This window comes from Lithobates pipiens, unplaced genomic scaffold (genome assembly GCF_037356315.1).
Source record: "Lithobates pipiens isolate NorthernLeopardFrog02 unplaced genomic scaffold, aLitPip1_a1.2 Scaffold_11, whole genome shotgun sequence".
In the NCBI taxonomy this organism is placed as follows: Eukaryota; Metazoa; Chordata; class Amphibia; order Anura; family Ranidae; genus Lithobates; species Lithobates pipiens.
Window position 1 is genome coordinate 8676693 of NW_027507696.1, and position 26828 is coordinate 8703520.

Consider the following 26828-nt stretch of genomic DNA (forward strand, 5'->3'; position numbering starts at 1 on the left):
TGGCCCCATAATCTCGGATTGCCTTGGGGCCCAATGAGTTGTCAGTCCACCCCTGTGCGGAGCATATACGCATGCGAGTGTGCGCTTTACACAACCCCTCTTTGCATAACCGCATACAGCCGCATCTTCCAATTTTTCTCAATAGGTGGCTTAAGCAGCAGCCATGACAGTAATTACACAGGCTTTGCTACAACCCTCAGTCCACATTATTATAGGATGCAGCTAGCTTATGGAAACGCGCTAGTGGGCACGTTGAGAATTTTTAACATGACAAAAAAATCTCCGCATGCAAAGAAAACATCCAATTTATGTAAAATGTTTGTTGTTAAGCTTTGTCATTTTAAACAGAATCTCAGAAAATTCATTTTTTAGGCCTTCTATGCACATCTTTGTTATAAGTATGGCAAAACAAGAGGCTTTTTCTATTACAACCAATCAGGTTTACGTTTTATTCTCCAAAAAGAACAGTAACAACAGCTGGACAGATCTTTGCTGTAGTTTTCATGATTCAGATGCACAGAAGGATGCTTATTGGAGCTGTCATCTCAGCAGGAAGAAACCCGGATGTGCATGAATAGCCTGATGGGATGAGAATTCTTTGTACACCCTTACTAAACAACATTGCACAGGCCAAAGCTCCAAATGTTCAACGTCTTTTTAACACCCTCAACATGATAGATGTGTTTGTGGGGCTCCAATCACCAGCTTGTTCTGCTACAAGCCACAACTTATCAGCCTGACTTTAATATGATCAGAAATTGTACAGTAATTGCCTGGTTTGGGCTTAATAAACATCGCTGCTGCGCCTCTATATACAGAATGGCGGGGAGATGGATTACTGCAGATACAGCAGCATGGAATGTGAAACCCCACAGAGGCAGCCCTAACCCCAGAGTGGTCGCCTGGTAGGCAAACTTACGTGAGGTCCAGGGGGGCCTGGAGGCCCTTTTGGTCCCAACAGTCCTCGTGGTCCCTGTAAATAATACAAACAAACAGTGAAAAGCTGCCATTGGTTTGGCCCATGCATTTATGTATACTACAAAACGGACAATTTGACTGATCTGACTACATTAGCCCTTAATAATCTTACTCTATATGTCCTGATAAAATACGTTCACAATCTGTGATAATCTGGTATCAAACAGATTATGTCGGATGTGGTCAGTGCAGTGGTAATATAGCGGCAACGTCAGCTGTTGCAAGAATGTTTAAAGGGAAACAATTTTATCTTTAAGTATTTTTGTACAATTTATATAAAAAGGTGGTCAGCTTAATGTGAGTAGACTTATTAGAGAGTGTTCATGTTTTTAAAACCATGTCTGTGTAGTTTGTTGTTATAAATTTTGCTTCCTCTTAGTGGTTCCGCAGAGTGGTTTTGCTTAAGTGTCGGTTCACACAGGGACGACACGACTTGCAGCGCGACTCACAGACGCAACCTGTACACGACTTCAGCAGCGACTTGCAAAATGACTTCCTGTATAGAAGTCAATGCAAGTCGCTTGAAGCCGCCCCAAAAATAGTACAGGAACCTTTTTCTAAGTCGGAGCGACTTGAGTCGCTCCTATTAGAACGGTTCCATTGTACAGAACGGAGCGCGACTTTGTCAGGTGGCTAAGTCGCCTGGACAAGTCGCGGTAGTGTGAACGGGCAATTACCATTCCTTTCTCTTAATTGCATTTGCAAAAATGGAATGCAGTTATTTGATTAAAGGACAGTAAGCATGTTAAATGTGAAAGTTTCATTAGTTAGCTCTATTCTGTAATAGAGTATAACATCAAGGTACTTCCAGACTAGTATATCCTTTTCAACTCTACGAGTTCACCAAGAAAAACAGCACTTTTCTGAGGATAAAAATCCTATTTTTAATCTCACCTTAGCTGAGCCGTGTAAGGGAAGGCAACACAGAAACAACATTCTAAAGTTACGGGGTTACGAATTCACATCAGACATACTTCACACACATATAGACCATACCTAAAAGGCTACTATACCATCATTATGACAAATACTAGATGAAGAATTTTTGGCTTTATGGCTTGGGGATGGTGGAGATGAAAGGAGGGAGGGGGTAATCTATTTTTTTTTTCAGTCACATGGGAGATAAAGTGTTTTGGGATGCCAATTTAGGGGTGTTAAGGTATTTCAGTGATTCTCAACCAGGGTTCCGTGGAATCCTAGGGTTCCTCCAAAGGTGGCTAAGGGTTCCTTCAGCATTGGGCCATTTCTGCCTCTCAGATAAGTTCCCACTCACACCATTGATCTTTTTAGCTATCTGTAAGGAGGTAATTCTTCCCAATGACCTCAAGTGTAAGGACCATTCTTCCCACTGACCATCACACTAATGTCTCATGAGTTGTAGATTTCTAATTTTTATCAGGGGTTCCCCGAGACTGGAGAACTATTTCAAGGGTTCCTCTGTGGTGAAAAGGTTGAGAAAGGCTGAGGTAGTCTCTTGGGATAGAAATAGGATTCATATGAGCAATGATGAAAACAGTTACTATGGGTTTAAAATTCAACTTAAGTCACCAAAATGTTTTCTCTTAGATGTCACGCAAGGTGAGAATCTCAGGTTATTTAGAAGGTTTTTACTTTTTTTTTCTACTTGTGTCCTGTAATAATTGGAAAAAGATTGGGCGGGGAGGGGGTAGGGATGTTGCACTTTGGTTAACTCTATGTGGACTACTAATTGACTATATCCATTCCCAGCACATTCTGCAGATATTCTCTACAATATACCGATATTACAATCTGAAACACTTACAGGTTCACCTGGCAATCCTCTGGGTCCGACATCTCCATCATCACCCTATAGAAAGAGAGATATATATTGCATTTATCCGTTGTGTAATCCTGGCACAACAGTTCAGTCCCATCACCCAGAACTAATAAAATGTTCATCAACTTTTCTGGGCTTCAGCACTCCTCTGCTCTTTACAGGTCAGCCAATGTTCTCACCACTGTATAGAGGGACAGCTGGATAATATTTGCTTTCTGTTGGCTTTATCATTTTCTATCCATCAAGTTCAAAAGTTCATTTTTCAAAGCTCCTGCTGAACACATTGTTTCTTTGGGATGGCAATCATATATGTCCCTTATGCAGTTATTTGCCCTCTGGGTTACCCTTCCAGCTCCAGGGCAAGTGGATTGTCAATAGGCACCAAGTTAAAAAAAAAAAAAAAAAAAGCATGCCCAAAAGCAGAATGGGTCACCATAGGTGTATCTAACCCTGAGCTGTAACAGACAAAGAAATTGAGCTTCTTCTCTTCATAAGCCACCATATTCAAATCTGCTCAGAAATTTGGATTTTAATTGTAGAAATAACTTTCGTTCTTAGTAAAACAATAATATATTAAGTGGCAATTCCTCTACAAACAGGGAATGGATGAATCATGACTGACTGGTCATCAATCTTGGGCGTAGCATGTGGAATAGATGACAACACAGTAGGCAGCTTACCCTCTCTCCGTCCTCTCCTGGTGATCCTGGAGGTCCAGATGGACCAGATTCACCCTGTCAATAGTCAACAATTGCATATTAAGTCCCTGATTTCCAACATGATGCACTGGAAAAAGTTACAGCAGGAATAAAATAAACTTACACGATGTCCCTTCTCGCCAGGTAAACCAGCCAGACCATCAAATCCTCTGTCACCCTAAAACATTAAATTATTTTAATTTCACTTTAAACAAAAGCACTTAAAAAGTCACTCTTTTGGATCCATCATGCCTGAGAAGCCATACCTTGGGTCCAGTTTGTCCCGGCATCCCACGAGCACCATCGCTGCCAGCCCGACCCTGAAAGGTGCAAAAATATGGGTATCAGTCTGGGAAATTTGGCTTTTATGATTGATCTGTCAGACACTGATAAAAAGAAACAGAGCAAATTCCCCTGCTCAGCATCAATTTACAGAAAGATTGTTTTCAGTCACCAATACATACAAAAAAAATATATGGGTAACATTATTACCAATTTATTGAGACATTGGGCATAATTACTAAACAAAATCTAAACCATATACTAATACTCTATGGATGACATTAGACAAACTCCAACACACACAAGGCACGCTGGGACTTTTAGTATCCAGAGCCACTGATGAGGCTGCTCTGTAGAATGTACACACTTACCCTACGTCCAGGCTTCCCTGGGGGACCTGGGGTACCTTGAGTGCCACGAGGACCCTATAGAAATAAAGCAAATCAAAATATAAATCAGACATTGTGTATGTATATTTAAAGGCCACAGCCTGTCAGATCTTATAGCTAGCAAATGTTAGCTGCATCTCATTAAAGACTAACTCAAGACACAATTAATTCTTCTGTATGGACTAGGGTTAACTCCTCTGCCTGCTTCCTCATGGGCTTCAGGCTGAATTTCCCAACAGTACTTTGGGTCAATGTCCCTCATACAATGGTGATAGTTTGTGTCTACACCCCTTCTCTAATGACTGGATTTGCCCTCAGTAGTTTGTGTCTATGCCCCTTCCTCAATGGTTTTCCCATTTATATCCTTCTCTACTGGTTCCACAATGACAAGCTTTCCCCACAGCAGTTTGTTCCTTGACCTTGTAAATGAATGAATGACTTGTGAATGAATGACTTGTATAGCGCTACAACTGCGAACTGAATCGCCTCAAGGCGCTTGATCTGTCCTGTGCTTTCCTGCTTCTTAGAAGTGGTGGGTCTCTCTTTACCTATCCCACAATGGTAAGCCCTTGTACACACGGTCGGAGAATCTGTCGGAATGAGTCTTATCGGCCCGTGTCGTCAGATAATCCGACTGTGTGTGGTATGCATCGGACTGATTCCGTCTGACTCTCCGTTCCGACCCAATTTTCCAACATGTTGGAAATATTTCCCGACCAACTGGGCCGGACGGACCTAATCCTATCATGTGTAGAGCATTTTCATCGGACCAAGTGCCACGCATGCTCAGATCAAATTCCTACATCAAAGCTATTAGCTACTAGCCTGAATGTAGTCCCATCATAACGAAATTACGTCATCACGTTCTGAAAGATCAGATTTTTCACCAACTTGGCCCGACCGTGTGTATGCAACAGTTTCGGACACAATCCGTCGGACTAAATCCGACGGGCAAAATCCGACGGATTTGGTTGGCAAAATCTCCGACTGTGTGTACGTGGGCTAAGACTTCCCCACATTGGTCTGTCTCCGCCCTTCCCATAATGGTGAGATTTTCCTGTAGTGGTTTGTGTCCCTACCTCCCCCACAATAGTGAGATTTTGCCACCATAGTTTGCATCTCCTCCCTCCCCCCTAATGCTGAGATTTTCCAACAATAGTTTGCATTTCCGACCCTTCCACAATGGTGATATTTCTCTACAGTTTTTTTCTCTCCTCCCAGCATGTTGAGATTCCCCTCCCCCCATGTAGTTTGGGTCCATGCCCCTAACACAATGATCCAATTTTCTCACAGTAATTTATGTCTCTCTCCTCCCCACAATGTACAGACATGTCTCTGGCGCACCCACACAGCCATAATGAATGAGATGCTGTGTCACAGTTGGATTTGTCTGTTATTTGTCTCTCCTACATCGGTATGGCTGCTTTCAGACTAATGCAGGCCATACATAGTCGAATTTCGAACAAATTTTATTTTCAAAATCAGAAATTTCGTTTTTTTTGTGATCCGATGGCGCCACCATTGATTTTCGAAATTCGGCCGACCAAGCCTTCAATTTCACCTCATGTTGCTACAGAAAAGAATTTTCGTGGCCGGGAATCTTCTTTTCTCTCTGTGAATTTTCTTTTCTTATTACGTTTCTCGCACGATTCTCCCATCATTGCTTAGAAAATCGTTTGTTTTTCAAAAAATTTCCAACATGTCCGATTCCTCAAATTTGATTTCCGCACGAAAATCGGCTGTTGCTACAGCCCCGCTAACGGTGCGAAATTCATACATAAATTCTTAGATACGATTTTCGAAAGAAAATTCTTTCAAAATTCGAACCGTGTATGGCCGGCATAATGCAGTGCAGTTTGACCACACTGCTGGTGAAGTGCAGCTTACCCGCCTTTGGAGCAGGTTAGCTGTGCTTCCCCACAGGTTTACATTGCGTCCCACAGCTTTGGTGCGCTTTTTGAAAGTGCACCGAAACTCCTACATGCTTCATCTTTGGTGAACATTCAGAAAGCGCACTAGACACACACATAATATAACTCTATGGGAAAGCACAGCTGCCCTGCTGTAGGTGTAACGTACTGTAGGTGAGCTGCAGTCAAACTGCCCCGCATCAGTCTGAAAGCAGCCTATTTCTCAGACCTGGCCCCGAGTTCTATCAACATTATGTTTTGTTGATACCTACAAAGATAGCACACTAATGACTCAACTTGTGTATATGTGAGGTTACCTGTTTAAAGTTTTTGCAACTGTTTAACGTTTATTTGGATTCATAATAGCCATGGCATTTGGAGGAAAGAAAGAATACTATTGAGGATATCTCATTGTTAAAACCCCTAAGGTGCATGAAAAGTTGGAATGCAATTTAACCTACCAGAACCTATGCAAAATAGTGTAGCCGGGTGCAAGCTGCGTGGTCCTCTGCCTCTATGTGTACAAAAGCCACTTGCCCTGAGCTTCCCTGCTGTGTGAGCCTCAGAGTGACTGTGTGTGTGATCCCCTTTGCTCCCACTCCCCCCCTTCCTGGTAGCAGCGGCTCTGTTCCAATCATTGGGAGATTGCTATGCAGTGCATTGGATTCTGGGAACTGTAGTCCTTAAAGGAACACGTGCAATACAAGTCAATGGAGGCTAATGGAGCTGCAGACTTTAATACCCAGGATTCTCTGCCCATAAAAAGAGGAGGAGAGGGGCAGCGTTTTCCTGGGCAAATCACCATAGATTGTGGTAGACCGTGTGGGGAAACCAGTGTGTGCTCCTACACAGAAAGCAGAGCCTGGTGTGCGGGGACCAGAGCTGGGTACCCTTGCTGTATCCTTAGAGCCTGTGAGGACCAGAGTGAGAGACTGGGCCACAGAGAGAGCTGCTGTGCCTTGGGACAAAAGCTAGGGACGTGTGCAACCACATCAGAGAGGAAATGATCTGGAGGACTGAGACTACTGACCTCCAAGCGTCTAGGGCCGGACTTGTTGCATGCCAGGAGTGGTGAACGGAACTGCCTAGTTCAATCCTTTGCTGTATACAGTAACTGCCATTAGAGAGTGCTCCTTGTTAACCCCTTCACACCAACCATACGCAAATTCAGGCTTCAAGGGGTTATACCGGGGTGATGCCTGCAGCTATTTTTTTTTTAGAGTGGGCGGTTGGCTCTTTAGTTATAACAACCAAAGTGGCTAAAAGCCGCTCTACTGTTATCCTAAGGAGCGGGAGGGGATGTCCCCCTGTCTCGCCACTCTTCCTGGGCCTCCCGTCCCACCAGGAGACCCGAGCCACCAGCCGGCACTTCCGTCGACTAGGCTAAGACCCATACGAAGCCATATTTGGCTCTGATCGGGTCTCCGATGTAAAATCCCGGAAGGGACGTTACAACGTCAATTCTGGGTTACTCGGCTGCCAATGGTGCAGATTTAAAAAAAATGTCAGTATTCAAAATCAACGTTTTTTGCGATCTGAATACTTTTAAGTGCAAAGGAGGGATTTGGGGTCTTTTAGACCCCCGATCCCTCCATAAAGGGTACCTGTCACTGCCTATTACAGTCAGTACCTATAAGTGACCCCATCCCGCATGCTCGCACAGCAAAGAAAAAGCATACGCAAGTCACGCCCGAAAATGTATATGGTGTTCAAATCACACATGTGAAGTATCACCGCGATCGCCAGAGTGAGAGCAATAATTCTAGCACCAGACCTCCTCTGTAACTCTAACCTTACATTTTTTTAAAGCGTCGCCTATGGAGATTTTTAGGTACTGTAGTTTGTCGCCATTCCACGAGTCTGCGCAATTTCAAAGCATGACAAATTACGTATCTATTTACTCAGCGTTACATCATCTTTCACATTATACAAAAAATGATGGTTTAATTTTTTTTTTTTTATTCATAAAGTGTATTTTTTCCCCAAAAAATGCTTTTGAAAGACCACTGCGCATATACCACGTGACATAAAATATTGCAACGATCACCGTTTTATTCCCTAGGGTCTCTGCTAAAAAAAATATATCCGGTTCCCGACCGGCGCACACCGATGTACGTCGGCAGAATGGCACGGGCAGGCATATTGGCATACAGGTACGTCCAATCTCCAATGCCACCCTGCCATCGCGAGCGCGCCGGCGCGCTCGCGTGCCGGTCGGGACCCCCGTGAGTCCGGTCGCGGGTCCCGCGGACTCGACCGCCGCGGGCATACCGAGGATCGTCTCACGGGGCGGTTGAATGGAGGAAATGCCGTGTAAACAGCATTTCCCCATTCTGCCTAGCAACTAGTGACGCTGATCTCTGCTCCATGTGATTGGAGCAGAGATCAGTGTTCATTAAATGAAAGCCCAGCCCCCCCACAGTTAGTAACACACCCCTAGGAACACTTAACCCCTACACTGCCACCCCCTGGTTAACCCCTTCACTGCCAGTTTCATTTACACAGGAATCACTGCATTTATATAGCAGTGATTATTGTATAAATGACAATGGTCCCAAAAATGTGTCAAAAATGTCCGATGTGTCCGCCATAATGTCGCAGTCGCAATAAAAATCGCTGATCGCTGCCATTACTAGTAAAAAAAAAAATAATAAAAAATTATTAATAAAAATGCCATTAAAACTATCCCTATTTTGTAAACGCTATAACTTTTGCGCAAACCAATCAATAATCGCTTATTGCGATTTTTTTTTACCAAAAATATGTAGAAGAATACGTATCAGCCTAAACTGAGGGAAAAAAATGTTTTTTTATATATTTTTGGGGGATATTTATTATAACAAAAAGTAAAAAATACTGCGTTATTTTCAAAATTGTCGCTCTATTTTTGTTTATAGCGCAAAAAATAAAAACCGCAGGGGGGATCAAATACCACCAAAAGAAAGCTCTATTTGTGGGAAAAAAAGGACGTCAAATTTGTTTGGGAGCCACGTCGCACGACCGCGCAATTGTCAGTTAAAGCGACGCAGTGCCGAATCGCAAAAAGTGGTCTGGTCTTTGACCAGCAAAATGGTCCGGTCTGTAAGTGGATATAGAATGTTTGGGGGTTCTACGTAATTTGCTAGCAAAAAAATATAGATTTTAACTTGTAAGCAACAAATGTCAGAAATAGGCATAGGCGCGAAAGGGTTAATAGGCCATTAGCCATCCATTGACAATTAGGCACCAGGTACATTGCAGTTACTTCCAGGGGTACCCTTCGTCAGGAATGCATACGCTCACACACTATTGGGACAGTATACATCGTGTGCACACGAGGACCTGCATTCTTAAGTTAGTTATTGGCAATACTTTTAGCCCTGTTTACATCAACAGTTCAGTTGATTGGCATCTTATGGGTCAGTGTTCTCATTATCTAGTGTTGTATCTTCAAAGATGTTCAAATGCCTGTTACTGATTCATGCATTGTTTAATTGCCTTGCCCCAATACAACCATTTAATCTACCATATTTTCTGTGTACTGTTGGATAGTAATAGCATATTAACACTGGTCAGTGGGGAACAAGCAGTTTAAAGAGTCAAGTTTTGAGTGGAGTTAGTCTTTTGCCCTGACAGAAGACAAATGCTCCATTCAAACATTATAGAGCAGTGATTCTCAACCAGGGTTCCGTGGAACCCTAGGGTTCCTCCAAAGGTTGCTAGGGGTTCCTTCAGCATTGGGCAATTTCTGCCTCCCAGATAAGTTCCCACTGACACCATTGATCTTTTTAGCTATCTGTAAGGAGGTAATTCTTCCCAGTGACCACAAGTGTAAGGACCATTCTTCCCAGTGACCACAAGTGTAAGGACCATTCTTCCCAATGACCACAAGTGTAAGGACCATTCTTCCCAGTGACCACAAGTGTAAGGACCATTCTTCTCACTGACCACAAGTGTAAGGACCATTCTTCCCACTGACCACAAGTGTAAGGACCATTCTTCCCACTGACTATCACACTAATGTATCATTTGTTGTAGATTTCTAATTTTTAGCAGGGGGTTCCCCCGAGACTGGAGAACTATTTCAAGGGTTCCTCTGTGTTGAAAAGGTAGAGTAAGAGCCGGTTCACACAGCGGGCGATGCGAGGCGACACGACTCGCCTCGCCTCGCTCTCGCAAGTCGCCCCCGTTCTGTACAATGGAACCATTCTGAGAGGAGCGACTCGAGTCGCTCCGACTCAGAAAAAAGGTTCCTGTACTACTTTTGGGCGACCTCGGGGCGACTTGCATTGACTTCTATACAGAAGTCATCTGCAAGTTGCCGCTGAGGTCGCGACAGGTCGCGGCGAGGAAAGTCGGAGTCGCCTCGCCTCGCCTGCAGTGTGAACCGGCCCAAAGGCCGTTATAGAGGTTTGGACTGTGTATAAACATTTCCCCTTCTCTCTGCATATTTAGTAAATAAGCTTAAGCTTCTAATAAATAAACACAAATTTTCACCTGTGGTCCTAGATCACCCGACTCCCCCTTCAATCCCGAAGGACCTGGAGATCCCTGAAAAGACACAGCTGTAAGTCACAGAGTCACAAGACCAAAACATCAAACAAGGAGGGCACATAGGTGTATATATATACTTACCATTGGTCCTGGTCTTCCCGTGAGGCCCATTGGACCAGAAGGCCCTCTTAGTGCCAGCTGTAACAGTAAACATATGAAATTAATACTTCACATCAATGCAAAGTTTACCTAGAAATGCATACAAATTCTTACTACTTTTTTTTTTTCAGAGTTCATAAAACTTCAAAAACATCTACAGCGAGATGTGTTTATTACATAAACCAATGATCACTTCAATTTCCAATACCCCAGCTGTTCAAGTGAAGGATGAAGACCCCCATACCATCTGTGATACCGCCCCTGGTGATTAGACAGAATAACCACTGAATGGAATCGCCAGATTTTCTTTTTATGTGAATTACTAGTGTGACCTACCCATCCAGAATCCTTTTTATGACTACGGCTAAACCTATTACAGTGTATCTAAAGCAAGCGTTTTAATAGTTTTGGGTAAACTGAAGAAGTCTTAAAGGGGTTGTAAACCCTTACAAACCGCTTTGACCTACAGGTAGGCCTAGATTAAGGCTTACCTGTAGGTCCAAGAAATATCTCCTAAACCTACACGGTTTAGGAGATATTTGCCAAAATATAGGCAGCGCTGTCTACCGCGCAAGCGTGGTAGACAGCGGCGCGCAGGCGCACTGAGTGCGCCGCTGTCAGCGGCGATATGCCGCGAGTGGCGGCTCCCGTGCGCATGCGCGGGAGTGACGTCATGGCGGCTTCGTCGAATGACAGCGGCGGAGCAGCGAGACCCACAGAGACCCACCGAGAAGATGGAGGCTCCGGACTACAGGGGACAACGGTGACATCGCTGGCTCCTGTGTCAGGTAAGTGACACATAATGGATGCGATGCGATGCATAGTAGTCCATTATGCTTTACCTTTGCAGGGAATCAAAGAGGAAGTAAACCCATCAGGGTTTACTTCCTCTTTAAAACCTGTCAGGTAGTTATTGTTGCTGTGAGTCCACTGGGAGGATTGCCGTCCCCATTTGTCCCTATGACCAGGATTCAAAGTGATGGGTAATCCAGACTTTTCTGTCACTAATACAGGAATCTTACAATCGGGATACATGTTGTGGTGAAAAATGGCAAAGACTGTATTTCTCTTCCTGTTGGGAAGATTTCCTGTCACTTCCTGCTGTGTCTCCAGGACAGGAAGAAAAAGGAAAGCAGGATGCAGCAAAAAATATACAAGAGTTTTAAACCCTCCCTACTCTATCCACAACTAAAAAAAAATTAAGTGTCGGCTATATACAATCTAAAAAATTAGTACAATAAAAAATGAAACGTATCTGTCATTTTGCTTATGCTTGAAATCACACTGATCAAAATTTAGCTGGATCATCAGGGACCAAGCGAATTTCAATTCAGTGTCTGGCACTCCCTGTTCAACAGAAGTCATCGATGTGATCGACTTTGTTTGAAGAGACACACTGGAAAACTATTCTTGATCAGCTGCTGCTGCTGCTGTTAGTCAATGTATTCTGACAGCTGCAGGTTTGTGTGGATTGAGCCCACTGGATGAAAAGAAAAACTAACAACGTATGGCCAGCTTTAGTTGATACGATACCAGAAATCCCAGTGTAGTTCCTATATAGCAGAGGTCATCAACCGTGTCCTCAGGGCCCACTAACAGGCCTCCCAAGGTAATACATAAAACCTGGCCTGTTAGTGGGCCCTGAGGACAGGGTTGATGACCTCTGCTATATAGGACGTGACATGCCTGCAAGCATCTACTAATGCAAAATTAGACACATTGCATGGAGGCCATAAAGTTTTCCACTGTTATATGGAATTCGGCACCCACACTTTCTCCCTGTACATGCTCTTTTCTAATTTTTGCCACTAATCATGAGCTAGTCTAGGAAGCATGCTCAACACTCGTTATAAGGGTCAGAGAATTCGTGTCTTGGCATTACCTGGATACAGAAAGACATTTAAATTGCTAGGAAACCTGTACTGAAAGAACTGCAATTCTTGACCGGCTTCATGAAATATGCTAGTTGCTCACCATTCGGCTTTGTGTAAAAACATTAAATAAGGCGAGGTATTTAAAAACTGCAGATATTCCCTAAATTATTTAAAGTGGCTGTAAACCCTCCCCCACAACTTCGTCCCATGTAAATCAGCATAAAAAACCCCAATGAACACTGCTTGTAGATATCTCCTTACTTGCTTAGTGTTGTAATCCTTTTTGTTCTTTAGAATGAAGTCACTGAGCATGCCCAGATCTCCCCTGATTTACGGCACACTCTCTATGTCTTATCTATCTGTTATCAGGACTTCCTACGGCACACAGCACTGAACTCCCAGGAGACTGCAGAATCATTCAGAGCTTCCTCCTACACACCATGTGACATCACATGCAGTGTAAACTTGGCCATTACTGCAGTCTTATTAGCTGAAGCTGATAAGACTGACAAAGGGAAACATTAGACATCGGGCACAAGTAAATACTATGAAATAAAACAAGTCAGCTATGAACAGGGAAGCAGGGTTGCCATAGAAACGTTGGATTGAGAAGGAGGCTTGGTTAACAGTACAGGAAGTGCTCAATGTAAGGGCGGAAATACACTCCACTGTGGACTCAGAAAACAATACTTAAGATGGCGCTGCCTAACCCCTGGAAACAAGATTTTTTTAAAGTTTCTTTAAACAGTAAGTAATATGCGATTTGGACTGGATTACAGTGGCTATAGTCTGATAATTACTTATTATAATGGACTAAATTAAGAGAAGCATCAGAGTGGGAGAGTTTACTTCCTCTTTAAAAGACTATTAATTGGGGTATTGGGATAAGCAATGTTAAAGTTGCAAGACAAGCAGTAGTGTTGAATACTATACAGCGTATTCAGCAGCACTATACCACCTTGTCTGATTCAGATTTACAAAAATATATATATAATATAAAACAGGTATGGGGATCACATAGATCTCTTTTGTTAGCATAGACTTTATAGGAAGCTATATTAAGGACTTTGTAACACGCTGTGCAAAAATCTTCGGAAAAAAAGGGGGGGGGGGGGTGTTTTGCGATGACCTGGGGACTCTGTAACAATGATTTGTGCTGGGCAGAGGGGTGAGCCTGCAGATAAGTTCTGGATTTTCTTTTTTTGGGGAGGGGGGGGGTTGGGTGAATTGGATTTTTGCGGAAGGGGTAAAATAAAGGAGAGTATTGCTTGTGTCTATGTGTATGGGGGGGGGGGGGGTTGCACTCTCCTGACCCCTAAAATGTACACACTCCTGTCCCCTGCATTCTGTATGTCATATACTCCTATGCCCAGCACTGGCAGGACTCCCTGTCAACAGTGACAGTGCGCTGCTGGAGGGCTTCATTTTAAGGTAAGTCTTTCAGAATGTGCTAGTATGCAATGCATACTAGCACAGCCTTAACTTGCAGGGGGAATTTTTTTATTTTTTTTACTTGTTTCCAGACTTTACTACTGCTTTAGTAAAGTTCTTAAAAGGGGTTGTAAACCCTCACGGTTTTTCACCGTAATGCATTCTATGCATTAAGGTAAAAAACCATTTGTACTGCAGCCCCCACCCTAGAGCTGGGCTATAAATTTTTCCGACAACATGATCCGATCGGACTTGTAGAGAATTTCGATCGGATAAAGTGCCACGCATGCTCAGATCAAATTCCTAGACCAAAGCTATTGGCTACTAGCCTGAACGTAGTCCCGTCCTAACTAAATTACGTCATCACGTTACGAATGAATCGGATTTTCCGACAACTTTGTCCGACCGTGTGTATGCAACACCAGTTTCGGACAAAATCCGTCGGAAAAAATCCGACGGATTTGGTTGTCGGGAATGTCCAACCGTGTGTACAAGGGCTAAGCCCTTGTACACGCGGTCGGACATTCCGACGGAAAATGTCCAATCGGACCGTGCCGTCGGATAATCCGACCGTGTGTGGGCTCTATCGGACTGTTTCCGTCTGAATATACGACCTACAAAGTTTTAGATCTGGGCTATAAAATTTTCCCACAACATGATCCGATCGGACTTTGTCCGATCGTTTGTAGAGAATTCCGATCGGACAAAGTGCCACGCATGCTCAGATCAAATTCCTAGACCAAAGCTATTGGCTACTAGGCTGAACGTAGTCCCATCGTAATGAAATAACGTCATCACGTTCTGAACGATTGGATTTTCCGACAACTTTGTCCGACCGTGTGTATGCAACACCAGTTTCGGACAAAATCCGTCGGACAAATTCCGACGGATTTGGTTGCCGGAATGTCCGACCGTGTGTACAAGGGCTAAGACTTTGAATATTTATGTTTTTTATTTATATAATGACCATTCATTCTCAATTGCAGCCAAATGAAAATGTAATGGAGTCAGTTTTGCTATTGCTTTAGGACCCTCCAATGTAAATTGCACCCGAGCCCTGTAGGTAGATGGTGGCAAAGTAAAGCTTCTTTTCTTACTCTGGCTTGTTGTAGAATTGCCTGAGCCTGGGATTCCTGCGCAGATACTTGGGGTCCTTTGGATGATCCATCTCCTCCTCCTGAGAAGCGGAACTGCAAGAAAAGCAAGAAAAAGATGCTGAGATGACATCAGTAACAGTTTCTATTTGGTACTGTAAGCTTCTTCTACTCCACTGCAAAATTACATAGAATGTGATAATCACTGCATTCGGGTTACAACCTCTGTCAGGTTTTCATTGCGCGATATTCCTAGATTGTAAGCTCTAATGAACAGGGCCCTCCGATTCCCCCTGAATTGTATTGTATTGTAATGTCTACCCTAATGTTGTTAAGCGCTGCGTAAACTGTCAGCCCTATATAAAACCTGTATAATAATAATATTGCTCGCCATGTCCCCACTGTGCTGACCCAGCTCTTAAATCCCTCCCCCCACCTTACCATAACAATTTGTAGCTGCCGGGGAAGAAGCGAAGAGAAACATAGCATGGTCACCTGAGTGACGGCTTTGAGCCTGCTGCACTTGCTGACATCACATCCATGATGGCGGCACCCAGCAGCAGTTTCAGGACTTTAGACCGTCTACACACAGTTCTGGGACAAGGTCTTCTAGAGCCCAGGGCGAACATGCCAAACTGCGCCCCCCCCCCCCGCCCCCAAGATGTATGAGTATTATGTGGCAACAAAGATCCTCCTCAGCAAAAAAAAAAACTGAGCACTAATCCTTTTCACTCCCCCAAGCATAATTTTCTCTCCTCCCAGTACAAATCATCCCCCCTTCTGAAATCCCCCCTCCCAGCACAAATATTTGCCCCCCGTCCCCCAAATCCCCCAGTACAAATGCCCCCCCCCCCCAAAAAAAAAATCACTTCTCCTAGCACAAATTCTCTACCCCTGAAAATTCCTAATTTCCCCTCCCAGTATACATCATGTCTCCCCCCCCCCCTCCCCAGCACAAATCCTCTTCTCTCATTCCCCCTTAATTAACACTCATAGCATACCCCCACAAATTTCCCCTTGTAGAACAATACTTACCCTCTGCCACCCTCCAAGTTCCCCCTTCCAACAAAAATTCCCTCCCCCCCCCCCCATCTCCTTGCGGTGCCCCCTTCACCTCACATGGTACCACAGTGCCCAGGGCAGCCGTCCCCTTCTGCCCACCCCTTGTCCTGGCCCTGTCTACACAAGGGAATCTTTTACAAGTAAATAACACACCTATATGTTAAATGCATATATAATATTATCGAAAGATTGTTGTTGAAATGAATGCTCCGGCAAAAGGGGTCTATTAAAGGTACATTGTTACTCAACATGGCTCGATGTACCGAATTGCATTATTTCAGCAGATGTGCATGGCAGAAAGACAGGTTCTGCAGGTGGCAGGGGTAAGTAGCTTCACCCTGGTATACAGAGAGCCCGGCCTATTCTGTCTCTCATAACTCACAGCAGGTATCTGCTTTTATAACAAGCAATCTGAATTTTATTCCATGTTGTATAAACACCATTTTGTTGACTACAAGCAAGTCGATGGGATGTTTTTTTTTTTTTTATGTTCTCTTCCCCCCCTCCCCCCTCCTTGCACAGCTTTCATGCTGTATAGAAACCATTCACTTTTAAAATGGCAGCTAGATTTATTCTAGCTTAAAAGGCCCTATCAAGGCTGCATGAAATTGCTGCGTATTGAATAATAGATAAATCACATTCATATCAGAAGGATTACTGCAGCACCAGAGCCCTGTTCCAGCTGCACGGAGTTCCTAATGAGAGCGTCTTAAAGAAAATCTGAACGGAGGGAATATGAAGACTGCGATTGCTGCAGTCTTCATCTTAAAATGTTTGTTGCTTGGCCATCATGCAGATCCTGCATCTTCAATCATTTCTGAGGCAATGACCTGGGACAAGGATGCAGATCGGGAGTCCTGACTATCTGACCATCTATTTCCGTATGTTTGTTCAAGATCAGAGACGACCAGATACGTTGAATTTACAGAAGGGGGTCAGCGATGACAGTTTTCACACTTCTCCTTTAAGCCCTTGTACACACAGTCGGACATTCCGATGGAAAATGTCCGATCGGACCGCGTTGTCGGATAATCCGACTGTGTGTGGGCTCCATCGGACTGTTTCCATCGGAATATCCGACCGACGAAGTTTTAGAGCTGGGCTATAAAACTTTCCGACAACATGATCCGATGGGACTTTGTCCGATTGTGTGTAGAGAATTCCGATCGGACAAATTCCCACACATGCTCAGATCAAATTCCTAGACCAAAGCTATTGGCTACTAGCCTGAACGTAGCCGCGTCGTAACGAAATAACGTCATCACGTTACGTACGATCGGATTTTCTGACAACTTTGTCCGACCGTGTGTATGCAACACAAGTTTCGGAACAAAATCCGTCGGATTTTGTTGTCGGAATGTCCGACCGCGTGTACAAGGGCTTACAGTTTTTCTCCAGGGACCAGAACTTGTCAAGGTGATGCAGACTTGGCTGAAGCAGAATTTGACTCATAACTCCCCCTTGTGGCTCAAGCAGTACCTATAGAGAAGGGGGTGTCCAATATTTTCAGTATTTTCAGAGGGCCACATTATACACTATATTATTTGTGTGCTAAAAAAAAAAATATCTGTATTAAAAAAGGTTGAATGAATAAAATGTAGGGCTGAAACAACTAATAGATTAATCGACAACTAATCGATTATGAAATTAATCGATTACTATTTTTATAATCGATTAATCGGCCAGTAACATAATGGGGTTAAAAAAAACTAAAATTAGCCCTTTATAGTAGTGATTATATTTTATATTTTTGAAATAAAACTGTGTCTTCATTTCAGGCTACAAAGCAACAAAATCTGATTATTTTAAAGGGAAATGTTTATTTTCTATAGCCATTGTATGCTAAATCCAACCATTTTCATCACCAATTTATGCCACCCTAATGTTGAACACACAGCGGGGACTTTTGTGGCAATCTTTACCAGTTTATAATCACAACATGCAACCAAATAGATCTGGGCAATTTACTGGTTTAACTGAATAAAAAAAAATAAAAATAAAAATTAAAAAAGGATTTATTGGCAGCTATTGTGAAAAGCACAGAATGTGTAATCACAAAGGTAGTGCTGCTAGGGACAGGCTTGATAAAAGAAAGGACAAGAAAGGAAACCAGTTGCTGAATGTTTCCCTATTGCTGTGTAAACACAATGATATCAAATCACAAGTCTCTTCTTGAGCTCTCACATTTTGATACCATATCTCCCTAAGCTCTGATGAAGGGGTGATGTTTGACCCCTGAAACACGTTGGACTTTGTAAAGGAGAAAGATAGGTTGGCGCTATGGAGAAAATATGTATATAAATGAAGGGGGGCTGCCACTACCAAGTATTTCCGACCGATCTGGTTGGAATAAAATGTTAGAAAGGTATAGGTAGATATGGCGCTCCCCTCTATATGCTCAAAAGACTATATGTTGAGAGGGAAATCTATTATCTATAAAGTGGCAAAATTAATTAAATCAAGAATGTGAACAGTGTCCTGTCCACTAACCAAAATGGCCGCTCCGGATGACGTCTGATGACGAAACGCGTTGGGCGTGGCCATAGGACGAACACAGACGCTCTCTCAGGACTGCAGCAAACGGAGGTTTCTTTTGTGTGTGGCGTTTTTTAACACAACAATATTGTGAGTCATTTTCTTATTAATAAACTGGATTCTTTTTAAAATACTACACTATGGACATTTCCCTTTCTTATTTACCTTCCCACGAATGAATTTGTGCTGAGAAAAGCGAAAGCATCTGGATAAGCACCGCAAAGCAACACAGGGGCTCACACTGTGAAGGCGCTTGTACCCCAGCAAGGGGCAGGGGATCTGGTGAGTGCAAATCCATTACTTGCACGAAAATCGCACCGGGTTCCTGTCTTCAGAGAATAAGAGCACCAATCACTTTGCTATACTTTAGGTAATTTTCATTTATCCCAGTAGTTTTTATGGACATTTTATATTGTAACTAGAAGTAATATACATTTTGAGTCCGGGTATATCAGTGGATAAATGTATTGCATATATATATATATATATATATAGATATATATATATATATATATATATATATATATATATATTTGTTTTGGGCACAAATCACTTTCACTTAAATTGTATTAGATATTCATTTTTTTTTTCCCTCACAAGTACATATGGTATGGTGTTTTTTTTATACTGACACCTCTTGAATGCACACCTTTTTCCAACTAGTGGAATTAAACACTACGCAGGGGCTCTAGTATCCCACACCACACAGGGGTTCTAACACTTAAATCAAATGATTTTTACTTCATTGTAGTTTAAATGATTTTTATCTTATTGTAGTTTATGTGGTCACGTAAGGTTTTAGTTCACTAAATAATTAGGATTTATTTTTAGTGGACAGGACACTGTTCACATTCTTGATGCAATTAATTTTGCCACTTTATAGATAATAGATTTCGCCTCTCAACACATAGTCTTTTGAGCATATAGAGGGGAGCGCCATATCTACCTATACCTTTCTAACGTTGGACTTTGTACCTACGGTAATTAATGTTGGAAATAAACTTAATTTTAGAGACTCAAATAGTTTGGGGTAGCAGCACTTTAATTCCACATCTATATTGCCTTTACAACCGGAGGCGATTGCGGTAATCCTTCGGTGTATGGAAGCTGCCAACTGTTATGCAGATGACCCACAGGGACACCATTAGCACAATATTGACAACAATTGAAACATAAAAATTTGTCACCCATCTTCATCTCAATTGCCAAGGCCCCCGGACCCATAACCAGACCAAACCACCATGGACTCTACCCCAATATCTACAGCAACGCTGTACTGATGGCCGGTGCCACAGATGTCTATGAAGTTGTCCATTGATTCTTTGCTAGCACGTGTTTAAATAAAGATTTGATTTTCATGTCTATTTAATCAGCTAACACATCCAACCCTCACTGTGGGTTTGGTAAGCATCACCTACCTTTGGAACCATCACATTCAATCGGCACAAGCAGCAATGTTTACAAAATGGGAAAAACTTTCAGCTAATCCATTGCTTTACTCCACCTCAACTCTTCAGTCCAATGGTTTCACAACTAACCCAGTAGCTTAATTATAAATCATAGGGCCCCATGGTAAAATTTTGATAAGACCCACCACCGCCTAATTCTTCTATCTGTAGCAGCTAAAACAAAGAATGGCAGCAGAACAGTCCTGCCGCGTACACACGATCGGAATTCTGGCCAGAAAAAGACCGATGAGAGCTTTTCATTTAAAAATGCGACCGTGTGTATGCTCCATCGGAATTTAGCTGTTCCGCCAGCCAAAAATTAATCGCATGTTCTCAATTTTCCCGACGGAAAAACGTTCTATCGGTAATTCCGATCGTGTGCATGCAATTCCGACACGCCAAAAATCACGCATGCTCAGATTCAACTACGAGACAGAAGCTATTGGCTACAGGCTATTGAACTTCCTTTTCCTAGTCCCGTCGTACGTGTTGTACGTCACCGCGTTATAAACGATCGGAATTTGATGGGACCGTGTGTAGGCAAGACAGCTTGAGCCGAATTCCGTCGGAAAAACCATCAGAGCTTTTTCCCGACGAGAATTCCGATTGTGTGTACGCGGCATCAGACTACTAAGGACCAGAGCTTTGAAAAAAAATATATATACTTGTAGTGGCAATAATAGTAATAATAATAAACATAATGATATTTTATATTATGACCGCATTATTGATTCTTTTTCACACAATGTATCTATAATTGTAATACAAACATCTATTAACTCTCAGATTTTTGTACAGATACAAACCTCAGCTGTTCTTTAGGATTTCAGCAGGGGAGAAACTCTGGAATGTTTAACTGCATTAGGCTTAAAGACGACGTGAAGGAGGTAAAAAAAAAAAAAAATACATACTCACCTATAGGGCTGCAGTTGCCCCTCGTCAGCTGATCTGTGGCTCAGTTTTCATGTCCGATCTCAGCACAGAGACTGTCAGTGACCGAATGATCGCTCAGTTTTCATGTCCGATCTAAGCACAGAGACTGTCAGTGGCTGACTGATCGCTCAGTTTTCATGTCCGATCTCAGCACAGAGACTGTCAGTGACCGGCTGATCACTCAGTTTTCATGTCCGATCTCAGCACAGAGACTGTCAGTGGTCGACCCTCTGTGCTGCCCCTCTAGTGCTCACTAGAGTGCCAGGCTGTGGAAGGGGTAGGGGTGGTTGGTTCAGGATCTCAGCGGCACGCTGAAAGGCTGAGCCAGCTACCAGTCCGGTATCTGGTTGGATCCCAACATTGTAAATTCAGTCCTTCTTTACTGGGAACTTCACAGTTTATTTTTCTTAACAGCCTCCCTAATGGACCCTCTCCAACTTCAGGCCCTATAACAGCCATGTGGTCTGTTATGGCTAATATGCACAGACCACTGTACACTGTTAACAAGAACATGAATAATCATGCCAACATAATACTATTTGTTAATTTAATGCCAAAAAAACTTCCAAAATAAAAGAAGTCAAAATGTTGCCATTGTATCTTGCAGCATCTCTTTATAGAGAAAATATTAAGTGCAGAACAGAGCATGTTTGTTTGCTCTGCCCCATGCTAGTAAGTTGCTGAATTTAGGCTTTCAAGCCACTTGTGGAGTTCAGTCTACCATCACAAGTACAAGTTCAGATTTGAGATGTTTTCAAAAACACCCTATTATGCTCCTAGTTATGCTAAAGTAGAGCACTCATTACATAGATGACGTATTCTTATAACATGCTCCTCGTGGGCTCGAAAATATAGAGATACTCAATGTACTTACAGGCAGCATAAGCATGGTACCGGGAGGTCCTGCTAAACCGTCAGCTCCAGGAAGTCCTGCTCGGCCAGGTGGTCCCTGCAGGGTGAAAGGATATTCAGGTCACCAATAAATTAACAACTTTTTTACATTTCAATAATATTATATCTTTTTATATGACTCATGGCTTATAAACAATTCAGGTACTCCACTACAGAAGCCTCTTTATCAAAGTCCCCAGCTCAGACACTATCTGCTGCCATATCTCTAACTCTCCCCTTTGCAAATTAACATTTACTTCATGTCATAAAGAATGCAGCAAGAGTAGTGAGCCACCACAATGAGACAGACTTCAAGACATCTAAAAAGACAGTGACTGTTTAAAATACTTTTACCCATCTGTCAGGGCCGTCTTTAAGGCAGGGCAAAAGGGGCAGCTTCCCTGGGCCCTGTAATTGTTGTGGGGCCCAAAGCAGCTGCCTCATACTTGCCAACTATCCCAGTTTACATTCCCTTGTCCATTGAGGTTTTAGTCATGTGTTGTGTTTCAATATCTGTGCGAAGTGCTGCTACTAATGCTGCCCAGCTCTGATCTATTGTTGTGTACATATGACTCACCTGCAGACCCTGTGTTTGCATGTAAATAACCGTCATTCATATGTAAATATCAGTGACATGCATATGTAAATAGCTGAGGCCAACAGCATTGCTATGTAAATATAAGGCAGCATTCATATGTATATCATGCCCCCCTGCAGTGAGGAGATGATGTTCTGTAACCTATAGCAACCAGCGAGCAGTATTACTGTACAGTATTCTCTAGCAACCAATCAACAGCAGAAATCATGTGCTGTAACTTCTAGCAACGAATCAGTGAGCCTTAAGGAGTGCTGTAACCTCTAGCAACCAGTCAGTAAGCAGTAATGATATGCTGTAACCTCTGGCAACCAATCGCTGCCTGATCTGTTACGGTAAACTGATTTTAAGTCTAGCTGCTATTTATTGTATGTCTCAGAGAAGGTGGAGAGCGAAATTGCATGGGGGGGGGGGGGGGAGGAGGGCCCTAAGAAATTTTTTGCCCAGGGCCCAATTAATATTAAAGACGGCCCTGCCATCTGTAACTGAAATATCATTTTGGGATGGGCAGACATTCCAACTAATATCTAGTCCAAGATATAATCTTACTTTTTTTTTTTTGCCTTGACTCTTTCTGTGACTTAATTTTAATCAGTATCAAAATGCCTTTGCATTTGCTGGCTATAGTAATATTCCAGATTTATCATTACTTCATAAGTGCATTATTAAGCAGACACGCAGGGGGTGAGTATTTTACACACCCTAATAGCCTTAATGGTCATCTTAATAAAATAATGGTGCTAAAAGGATTGTGCATAAGGCAAAGCTTCTGTTGCTTTGTTAGTTTATCCATCTTATTTTGCTTTGCAAATTAACCCGATTTATCTCTGGATATGCAGCAAGTGACCCTGAGTTCCATGTGCCGGGATCATTGCAGAGACTTGAGAGAAATGAGGTACAGCAGACCTGAGACGGTTGTTGCTCAGCAACTTGATTTTAGTCTATGCATAGCAAAAAAAAAACACCTCTGGTCCAAAACTTATGAACAGAGAAACAGGATCAGAGTGAACCAGAACTATAACCGGTTTTATTGAATTCTAAGTAAAGCTCCTTTACACTTACAGGGAGCGATGAGAAAAACGTGTTTCAGGTAATTCCAGCAGTCACAGTGACTCTAAGCTTACTGTATGGCTATCTGCCCTGCTCACTGTGTAAGCCGCCTTAGAAAGGGGGCTTGAGCGAAGGCGGTGGAATGGGGACACTAGGAGTTCCAGTAGTACTAATATCACTAAGTATGTTAATAGATTAAAAAGAGAGTGTTGGGGGGATGGGATTGTCGCGGTGCCAGTCAATTTAATAAAAAAAAATAAAAAGGTACGGAAAATATATATTTTTTTAAAGAAAATCAGACTTAAAAGAAAGATTATTTATTTAATGAATACCATAAAAAAATGGTCAAAAAGTACATAGACCATAGTATACAAATTGTGAGTTAAAAATACATGTCTGATCATTCTACTTGGTCGAAAACTTTGTTAGCTGGTCATAAATATCCCAACATGTTTCGCCTTTACAAAGGCTTCTTCAGGGGAGCCAGTATTCAACCCAAGAGAAGACGAAGAAATTGACTAAAAGTATGTTAATAATGAGCATATTAAAAATCAGGACAGTTGCTTGCGCAGGTGTGAATGTGAATCAACTGCCCTATGGCAATCACAGCTCAGCCAAGTGCTCATGATTATGCTAGCAGGGGTAGAGTACCTAGATGCTGCTAGTGATGTCTGGGGCAGATATGGCAGTCTATAAAAGAACAGCACCGAGTTTTCCAGTAAAAATGGGGAAAAGACGTGTGGGGCAAGGTAGTCCAGCAATAATCAGCAGAAGAATATCTGTTAATGTGCATTTACATGGATCATAAGATGCTGACATAGAATGAAAACAATCCATGCTTAGGTGGTTTTCTGCCAGTTAAGGAGTAAACAGTGTGACAAAGGCCAACCCTTCTGGATTAAATGGACCGACTTAAAGTGGAAGTAAACCCATTGATTTAAACAGTTTCAAAAAAACGGCATGCCGGGAATGCTAACTGCACATTGGCTGTGCTCTCAACCAAACTGTCAAACCATCCAATGGCTGGTGTCATAACGGATCACATGTGCAGCACCGTGGCAGTTGAAGATTAAACAGAGGCAAAGATGGCAGCTTCCGTGGATGAAAACGATAGGGGAGTTTACTTCCACTTTAAAGCTTAGTGTACAAAGCATAGGCGTAGCAAGAAGCAAGAGGAGGTAATGTGATTGGTTGGCCTCTACTTTGGGTGCATGTCATATCAGCAGCAGCCGTTCCATAAGGAGCGCCACCTCCCTAATCTCTATGAGCCGGCCTCCAATCTCCATTGATTTCTACAAGTTTTTTTTTTTGAAGCACATGATTGGAGCCTGAGGCTCTAATTGGCTTCAAAAAGGTTGGGCACAGGACATTTGCTATTGTCTTGCTGGTTCTCCTCCTGGCCAATCAGGACAGGAAGCAGGTCTTGAGACTGGATTGGCCGGGAGGAAAAGCAGGGGAAGCTGCCAAAGCCACCTACGATCTGCTTGAAGTAAGTGCGGACCTGGTGGTGGTGGTGTGTGTGGGGGGGGGGTGGTTCTTGGCCCCTCCCCCCGAATAAAAATGTTTCTTGTTTGTGTGTATTGTAGCCAGGACAGACAGCTGGGAAAGGTATGAGAGATCCCTGCATTGAGCATTCACCATCCCAAGCTGACATCATCTGTTGTTAGCTCAAAGAGTAGTGCATGATATCCATTCAGGAGAAAGGAGCCTGGCAGATAGCATACAGTGGTTGGATGTTTATTGGATATGGATGTACAGGTCTGTTTTTATTTTAGTTTTTTGTTTTGTTTGCAGTGGAGTGACTATGTGCCACATACTATAAATCACAGCAAACCAGATATGCGAGTACTGCCGTCTGGTATCGCAAAAGACAAAATCTGATGGGTAACGTCAGCTATACCATTTAGAGAATAGCCTTTGCACTTTAAACTGCGCCAGAAAACATTTATTGCAGGGGTCTCAAACTGGTGGCCCTCCAGCTGTTGCAAAACTACAAGTCCCATCATGCCTCTGCCTGTGGGTGTCATGCTTGTAACTGTCAGGATTGCAGGGCCTCATGGGACTTGTAGTTTTGCAACAGCTGGAGGGCCGCTAGTTTGAGACCCCTGATTTATTGGATTATACTCATGTAAACACTAATAACAAACCCTACTTTCTCAGCTACCCAATCTGTCATCATTGGCCCCAGTCTATTCTCTCACCTGTGTGGATGACTGCTCCTTTGTATAAATAGGACTTGCTCGTTATCACTCGTGTGGGCAAGACCTTCCCACCTACTGTTTCATTGTCTGTTACATTACATAATTTTACCATTTTGACACTTCCCCAAATTGTTAATACCGATGGGCATTATATATATATATATATATATATATATATATGTATGAATAACTACACGCACACAAAATGACCTCTCATTGGCAGAGTGAACTCATTGTGTTCAGGAAGGGGTTACATAATTTTCATGACTTCTGACGTCTCATTCTACAATTCCCCAGAGTCTCCCGGCTTTGGCTTACAGAGAAGTGGAACCGCCCTGCAAGCAACTCTAGCTCTTATAATAAAATCCAGATGGAGAAGTAGTAACAGATGATGTCATTTGTTTCTGCTAAGCTCTACTGGGAAAACTAACATAGTTCATCTCCTGTATGGCCGTCATCTCTCCTCACTGAATCAGGATGTTGCCCAAGTTGCCGAAGGCAAATTATTATCCTGACACTCGGTTTGTTACATTGTATCACTGCTATTACACAAATATGTGTTACACAGAAATGGGTTCCCCGTTTCTTCAATTAAAGGGTGAAGAGGAACAGACACCTAATCTCAGTGTTCCTACCATCTGCACCTGTAGTGGTAGGCAAAGTGTGACGTGTATTTGTGAATTTCAAAGTTTTTCCATGTGAACATTGAGAATTTCAGAAATTAGAGAGCAAGGGGGTGGGAATTTTACCTAAAACATCCAATAAAATTTAGAAAAAGTGACTTTGATTGCCAGGCTCACTGCACATTGCACTTACGGTAATTGGAATATTATATATATATATATATATATATATATATATATATATATATATATAAAATACTAAAGTTTATAATTCTCCATTCTAACCAGCCACACCTAGCTCTGAATACTATGGCAGGACCACATATTGTGGTGTATTACCAGAGATGTATGACATAAATGTGATGTACATTAAATATTTTACCATTGTGTATCCTGCACATACA

The 26828-nt window shown here is 42.6% G+C and overlaps 1 protein-coding gene across 2 annotated transcripts in view; it reads right to left on the reverse strand.

Moving 5' to 3' along the window:
* The window catches only part of COL5A1 (collagen type V alpha 1 chain), a 287140-nt gene that overhangs the window by 137014 nt on the left and 123298 nt on the right, over positions 1–26828 (reverse strand). For both annotated transcript variants that reach the window (XM_077468431.1, XM_077468424.1), the window contains exons 12-21: positions 21939–22013; positions 15090–15182; positions 10670–10726; positions 10532–10585; positions 4128–4181; positions 3741–3794; positions 3599–3652; positions 3457–3510; positions 2762–2806; positions 920–973 (exon numbers count right to left, since the gene is read on the reverse strand). In XM_077468431.1, the coding sequence (XP_077324557.1) occupies positions 920–973; positions 2762–2806; positions 3457–3510; positions 3599–3652; positions 3741–3794; positions 4128–4181; positions 10532–10585; positions 10670–10726; positions 15090–15182; positions 21939–22013 (594 nt within the window). The remainder of the gene's footprint in view (positions 1–919; positions 974–2761; positions 2807–3456; positions 3511–3598; positions 3653–3740; positions 3795–4127; positions 4182–10531; positions 10586–10669; positions 10727–15089; positions 15183–21938; positions 22014–26828) is intronic.